General features: G+C 34.6%; 1 protein-coding gene across 1 annotated transcript in view; it reads right to left on the bottom strand.

Moving 5' to 3' along the window:
• Positions 1–521: 521 nt before the first annotated feature.
• UGCG (UDP-glucose ceramide glucosyltransferase) overlaps positions 522–8,166 on the bottom strand; it is a 29,731-nt gene continuing 22,086 nt past the window's right edge. Inside the window, exons 5-9 of the mRNA XM_006906105.3 lie at positions 6,807–6,919; positions 5,238–5,416; positions 4,174–4,260; positions 3,498–3,687; positions 522–3,056 (exon numbers count right to left, since the gene is read on the bottom strand). Of these exons, the coding sequence (XP_006906167.1) occupies positions 2,886–3,056; positions 3,498–3,687; positions 4,174–4,260; positions 5,238–5,416; positions 6,807–6,919 (740 nt within the window). The 3' untranslated portion in view covers positions 522–2,885. The remainder of the gene's footprint in view (positions 3,057–3,497; positions 3,688–4,173; positions 4,261–5,237; positions 5,417–6,806; positions 6,920–8,166) is intronic.

The following is an 8,166-nucleotide window of genomic DNA, read 5'->3' as shown; positions in this document are numbered from 1 at the left end:
CCTTGGATCTGCCTTTTCTAGCCATTGGAGTTGTCAGGTCTAGATGGCTGAGTTCAGGCTGTGAGCCCAGATGAGAGGGGGACCAAAGGGAGCAATGGGACTTTTCTAAATGCTATTATGGGCCAGTGCTTCTCAGGGCTGTCTGCACAGGAGCACAAAGAGCAGAGCTCAGGCTCCACCCCAGATTAAACCAGAATCTCTGTGGGCAGGGCCCGGGCATCCATATTTTTAAAAATGTTCTCCAGGTGATTCTAACATGCAACCAATATCGAAAAGCCCAACTTTAAGTCATAAGTCTGCCTGTGGCACAGATAAAAGCAAGATTTCAAAATTAACACTTCACAGAATTTTTCTAATAATTCTGATACAAATGGTGGAACATGTTAAGATTATAAAAATGAAAACTAAAAGACAGGAAACAAAAATACATCACTGTTAATGTTTTGATTGTATTCAAATTTTATTCTTTGAACAAAAAACTTAAGACAATGATTTTAAATAATAAAACATGGTACATTCTATACACTTTTTAAAGACAGTTTATTAAATTGAGACTCCTACAGTTCTGTTGTGAAAAAAAGTACTTCAACATTTACATTATTTCTTACCATTTTATCATCATTCTAAACTTGCTAGACAAAGAATCACTCTTTCTGCTTAAGTGAAGCTTCACTTTAAAGAAATACTCCACTACCACATAGGGACATACAGACAGAACAGTCATTTTTTATATTTACAAAACACAAGAAGTCTGTCCAGCCATTTTGGTCTTGTTGTTCCCTTGCCCATACTGAGATCAGCAAAAAGCTAAGTAATAAGCAAGATTTCACTTCAGCAGTGCAAAGGATGGCATCAACCAAACTTCATTAAACAAACCAACGAAAAATTACAAACGTGGTCAGCAAAATTCAACTTGTGTAATAGTGATTTAAAAACATAAACACAGAGTGGGTCACAACTAGACTCGTTTTCACTGTGCAACTTTCCTCAGGAAACAATACTACCCATTTCACATAGAAAGGAATATGCATCAAAGCCTTTGTTCATGAAGAAGATGCCCTTCAAACAAATTCATCATAAGGCAAAAAAAAAAAAAAAGAATGCAGCAGTTTGGCCCAGAGAAAAGCTATTGTATATAATGTGTATACATAGTATATACACATTTATAGATATATTACAAGTTAAACCATGTGTATAGTCATTAGACAATTAAATGAATTGGCTCAGTGAAGTGAAAAAGTGTTCATTTTCTATAAACATGTAGTTATTGCTAAGATGCTACACATTATGGTTTGACATGGAAACTATAGTAACTTAGAATTTAAAGCTGCCATATTGCCAGTGTCAGCCCTGCCGCAGGCGTTCATATGGACAACATGCCATCCCATCCTATAGAAAAGGCAAAAATTCCACTACAAACAAAAAAAGAAAAGAAAAAGAAAGGCTTATGCACTGTCCCTTACCTATTTGCCTATTTTTAAAAACAAAAACAAGTCCAGTTCACCACAAGTTAAGCACAACCTGACAAGCAAGCTTAGCGGCATGTTGGGAACGGAAGAGTGAGATGCAGCATGCATTTGCAACTAGCATGGACCTAGTCTATTTTGTCGTACAAACTGGAATACAAAAATCCAATTTAAATAAGACTAGACTAACTGTAACAGTAAAAAAAAAACCACACACAGTAGACTTAGTTTGATACTGATTAATTTTAAGAGTTAAATTCATCCTGTCCCCTCTTAATACTCTACTGCAATTTATTTATTGATGGCTAGAATATTTACTTACTTAAAAAAGATATTAAATACCTGTATCATGAAATTACATTCTTTTTAACAATAAGACATACTGTGTAAGAAAATAGCTCATGATTGAAATGTGTCTGAAATGCATTTCTCCTCGCAACTATCAAAACATCCACTCACACTAAAACAAACACCCTTACCCCCCACCCCACCCCACACCAAAAAAAAAAGTTAAGGAAAGATGGGGGGGTCAGGTGAGGAGCAGAGAAGGAAAGGTTTACCAGCACAGTGATTAACAATGGTTCAAGACAGAACCAACAAGCGTTGGTCAAAAAGATGCCTTCAATACACGGCTACGATTAAAACTCAACCACTTTTGGTTCATTGCAGTGAGACCAAAAAAATATCTCTCACAGATTCATAGAAATACTAGACTCCAGCTCTTTTATTATTATTGTTGTTACAGTTTTTCTGTTTGTTTTTGCAAGGCCTAGCTACCTTATTACGATTTATATCTGCTCTGCAACAACTACAAGAGGTAGGCATAAAGCATGAAAAAGTTTCTCAGTTAGTACCTTGCTGTGGATTGTTCACTGTTCATCACTATTCCCTTTAGGCAGGAATAGTGATTACCTTCTCCTCTTCTAAACCCCCAAACAAAGCTGCTGCCATCCCATAAATGTTCTAAAAGAATGTACTCACAAATAAGAAACTTTCTCTACTGAAGGATACTGTCAGTGTTTGTTGCAGAGCGCTCAAATATATATATATGTGTGTATATATATATTATATATATACATATGTATATTATATACACACACACACACACACACACACACACACAAACACATATATATATTTATTTAAAAAAAATAAACGATAACAAAAACCAAACCCAGGTTCCTAGAACCGATTCTCTTGATTCTCTACTTCCACAAAATAAAGTACACCATTTGGCCAAGACTACAGATGTGTTGGGTTTTTTTCCACAGATGCAAATGTCATGCAAAATAAATTAAAGAACAGATACCAAAACGTACATGTGATAAAACTACTGAAGGTAGATCTTTAAAAGCATTTATATAAACATAATTTATAATACTTCTCTTTTTTCCTTTATGTACAGTCACAAAGCTGTAGTTATACATCTAGGATTTCCTCTGCTGTTCCTCCACAGCGCAATCTGTAGCGACCAGTTCTCCAGCTTATAGTAGGGTCCCATAATGCCGACAAAAAAATATATATTGTCATGGATTCACGGATGAACCAAGCTACTGCATAATCAAGTTTTGAAAAACACAGTGTGCCACCCTAGGAATTAAAAAAAAAAAAAAAAAAAAACTGATTTACTGTCAGACAAAAGACACAGTTAAAAAATTAAATTCTTTGAATTCACTCATTTAACTACACTACATAAAATTAAGTCTGTTCCTTTAGATAATTCAATTGTCATGCTATATTGGTTAAGAAAATGTTTATGATGAGTAGATGAGAAGCATTAAAAAAGTGCTATCTTAATATAGTCTGAGTTGTTGGAGTCTTAATAGAAGTGATTGTATAACCAACTGAAAGTTAAAAATCAAGTTACGTTTTGTGTCCACATTCCACTGAAGAAAGGAATGTTTAAATCTGATGTTAACCTTCAATGGGAGGCTGAAGAATGGCTCAGACAGATTTTCTTCAACTTTTTCTAAATTAACAAGTTTTAGTTCCACCAAATGATTGCTAACCTCTTCATGCCTATCCACATACCTGGACACCCCTGAGTTGAATGTAGTCAAATATAAACCATGCCAGGCAATGACACATGAAAAATACCATAATATCCCATCTGAATACATGGTGGGCTGCCCATCCAATAATTAAACTGGCAACGAAGCATTCTGAAATGGGCTCACAAATTATTGTAGCAGGAAGCATGTTAATTCGTAATTTGGTCCACCTTAAAAAAAAAAAAAAAAAAAGAATTTTCTTTAAATTATAGCCTGGTTATAAGACTAAACAATCAGCTCTTTACCCTGTGATATAAAGGCCCACCTCTTTAAAGAGTACTTAATGAATCTCTCTTCTATTTTTATTTAGTACATCGAGGGAAAAAGTCTACAAATTCATTTGTATGGTCTATACTCTGATGAGTAAAAATTATAAAATTCAAAGCGCAGAAAGTGAGAAAATAGAGATGAACATGAAAAAGAATCCAAAGTCTTAACATCTCTTTTTTGAATGCTTTCAGTGTTACACAATGAAAAAAATATATTTTGACATTAAATTTACTTTAATAAAGAAGCTAAACATTTTTTTCTGGAACGAAACCAAAATATGACTTTTATTAGATTTTTTTTTTTAAACCAAGTTAGACCATGTAAAAATTACTCCCCTTCCCTCTTCCTTGAACAAAGTATAAAAAGAAGAAAGATAGCTGATTCACCTGATCATTCTGGACTGAAACTGAGAAATTGAATATGAGCCAGAGTTTTGCATTGCAACTTGAGTGGACATCGCAAACCTCCAACCTCTGAAAATTAAGACAATTATAAAATGAGCTATGATGATGAACACGTGCATGCATGACTCGTTATGCATTTACTCATCACTGTAAAGAGGGATCAGGGCGAGCCTCGTCCTCGGGATTAGCACCCTGCTTAGGGCACATCATAATTATGGATGTTTTAGCAATTACGCAGGCCCTTGATAGTACCATCTAAGAGCTGGAAGGAACCACAATCCCTCAGTTCACAGTTTAAGAAACTTAAAAAACAGGAATTCTGAAAGTTCTATGTGGAATGGGCTCTGTATTTAATAGTTCAGTCTCTATCACTGCTAACCAAAAGGGGGTGGGAGGGCAATGTATGTGTACAGTCAACAAAAAGTAGCATGACACATCTCACGTGAAACGCTATGAAGCCATAAACCGCACTGAACTCCATAAGAGAATTTTTAAAAACCGACTTCAAGTTTTAAAATCACATCTAAGTTATCACAGTAAATTATCACAAAGGTGAATGAATCCCCTTTAAAAGCAAAAACAGTATCATTTGGTGATAGAGAAATGTTAAGTCGGTCATGTGAACCATTAGACGGCTTCTTAGCAAAGTATTGAATAATCTGAGAAATTTCAAAATTTAAAATCATATTCTTTAAACTTTAACCTACTGGCTTGTGACTGCACTGATACTTCTAATTCTTCTAAAACACAGAAATTTACATCCATAATAATGAAAATTCACAATTACAGAGACGCTCCCTTTCAATCACTTCAAACCACATTACTCTGAAGAATGTAGAATAAGAACATTTACATGCTTCATTAGTCTAACATGTCTATAAATAAATAATGGAAATTTCTTTCAAAAAATATTAACCTCTTTTGTAGTCATTAGCAAAAAAAGGAAAGAAAATAGCCCATAATACACGGGTTTAACAAATACAATAAACCAAGATAAGTCAGGTACCAAAAAAATACTATAGCCTAATGTAATTTAGTTTTCTTACCGGTCAGCTATTGCTTTGGCCATAAAGTAATCTTCAGCGATGTATTGAGCAAAAGCTATAAGCCCTCCTGCTTGATCTAACACATCCTTTCTCATTAAACAAGACATTCCTGTCACACATTTGAAACCAGTTACATTGGCAGAGATATAGGACCTTGGATGAGAAGTTCCAAAGTAAACCTGCCAAAAACAAAAACAAAAATCCAAAAACCTATGTATACAGTTAGAATTTTATGTTAAAAGTATGGTGTTTATACACTCTTATTCCTAACGAATTTTCCTTAAGTATGACTGAATCAGTGTCTTATTATTCTTACGTAAACTATTTGAAAAAAAAAATCGGTACAAAATAAGTTTATATATAATAGGCAGTAATTTCTTATTTGGTTGAATACTCTTATTACTTCTATTCTCAAATAAATATTATTTCCCCTAAAACAGCAAGATTCAAAGATTTATCCAAATAATACTTACTCTGGATATAAAATAAGGTAAAACTATCACTGTCATACAAAACACTAACAAATATTTAATGTCCTTCTTCTAGAATGTTCATGTAACTACACACACCCATCTACACATATTGGTGTATGTATGCGTATACATGCATATGTATGTATGCATGGGCATACACACATGCTTATATACACAAACACTGCTTACAGTTCTATCATCCTTTAGGACAATCATATTTTTTAATCCATTTCTTATAACCTTTCATAGCTAGCTTCTTCCTGTCCTCAAGTCACTGAGCTGAGCTTCTTTCCAATTTCTCATTTTATTTTTCAATGTATTTTTCATAAACAGGGCAGACACTAAAATTCTATCTCCCATTTTACTGTCCTTTCCCTCAATATGCTCTGAAGTCATGAGATATGCAGCTGTTAAATTAATGGTAGAAGAAGATGGTCATCGCCCTAATTATTACATATAAAATCGTATTTATTATTTACATCTTAGATATGTTGCCTTTTCTAATTAGCTTGAAATACAGAGGGCAATGATCTTTCTCAATGGCAGGAGTTACACACACAGCGTGGAATATGAGAATCATCAGAACTAAGGATATGATTCTTGCCACCTACCCTATCGTCCAGACTGTAATGAAGCCCTCTGTGGTGCTGAATGGAACCAAACTTCTAAGGCCAGAAGCACACACTTAACTTTCTTAAGCAGTTGTTAAGTGAGGTTTTAGGAAGGAAGTGGGACTAGGGACCTGGTGAAGGCTCCCAAGGTTTCTGCATAGAATGGGATAATCCCTCTGGACTATTTCCATTCACTCTGTGGCATATTAAACCTAACCTAAGGGAATGGGTATAATCTGGGAGATGTTTATCATTAGCATATAAAGCAACACGAATATTTCGAAAACAAAAATGCAAAGCGGAGTATAAGAATACAAAGTTTTTTATTTTAATGTAACTACCCAGGGTTTCTTTCCAAAACAAAAATTCCATTAGCGGACAATTGGTCCTGTCCAAAATGTCATCCCGACTCTCACAATAGTCTCAGGCTTTTGGAAGATTAGGAATCTGATAACAAGAATATTATTTATGACCATCACACTTACCTGTTCCAATGTGGCGGCAAAGCCCTGTCTGTCTGCTACATAAGGCAGCCCATGAACCAGGCCTACTTTCTCTGTCATTTGGTTAACCATGTCTGTGAGCGTGTCTGGAATTACTAGAATAAAATAGATAAAAAGGTGGCAAGAGAAAGAGAGAAAAATTTCTTTTTAGTAAAGTACCCACTAATGTAAAATGTGTTTTGTGAGTTGTTATTAAATGATTAAGAAAAGCAATTTTTTTTTTACATTTGGACCTAATAAAATGAATCTCAAACGCCCTTCTGAGTAGAATACAAAATTTCAAAAAAGCATAGTCTATGATAAGCTAATTTACTCTACACATAATTTTCAGGTCAGTATATACCTAATCTGTACCAGAGGCAGGATACCCTTGAAACGTTACTCTCCCCATTTTAGAACCTCCAAACTGGAATAATGGACAATGTGTCCTGGTCGGAAAGCTACAGGAGCCGAGGTCAAAGGACCTCAGTTCTTATGCTGGCTCCTCTATTCTTCGACCGTAGGAAGTGAGCCTCCACTTTCTTGGAGGGTTTGAGATACCCTATCTTATAAAACTGGGAATGGGAATCAAATGATATACTTGACAGACATTCAGTGCACTGAGAACATAATAAATATATGACAGTAAATAATTTAAGATAGCCACTGTGAAGAAAGAACATAATCTCTGACAATGAATTGACAGATTTGTAAAGATCCTGATAGATTAGGAGTGCCACGCCTCTATTAATTTTCAAATTTGCATTTCAGGCTAATAAAAAAAATTTAAATCATTACCCCATCTTCAAACAACAAACATATTTTACATGACTTCATCGTTATTTCCTTCAAGTCTTTAAGAACTAAATTTACTGTATAAAAGTGTATTTGGACCTTAAATACACATATTCTAGGGCAGTGGTTCTCAACTGGCACTATTTAGAGATATTTCTGGTTGTCACAACTGAGAAAGGGATGCCACGGGCATCTAGTGGGTAGAGGCCAGGGATGCTGCTAAACATTCTGCAGATAGCCTCAATGACAAAGTATCCAGTAGTGTTGAGATTGAGAAACCTGGTATACTCAGAATATAACAGAATATTACAGAACGTTGAAATTATTTTAAGTATAAACATTTAAAAATGCAAGTTATAATTTCAGTACATAAAAGATTTTTTTGTTAAAACCACCTAAGTAAAAAGCCATGAATGTGTTCTAGTAAAATATTCGCCTATTAATTTCTGTCCCTTTGTGTGAGACAGCATATTATGCATGCCACCAACAGATTAAAGTAAAAGGTAAGTGTCACATGAACAAGGCAAAATTTACATCTATGAAAAAACTCATAGACTGTTTAAAGGAT

Source organism: Pteropus alecto, unplaced genomic scaffold, assembly GCF_000325575.1.
Source record: "Pteropus alecto unplaced genomic scaffold, ASM32557v1 scaffold111, whole genome shotgun sequence".
NCBI classification, from domain to species: domain Eukaryota; kingdom Metazoa; phylum Chordata; class Mammalia; order Chiroptera; family Pteropodidae; genus Pteropus; species Pteropus alecto.
The sequence above is the reverse complement of the archived record's forward strand: the minus strand, read 5'-3'. Positions and strand labels throughout refer to the sequence as shown.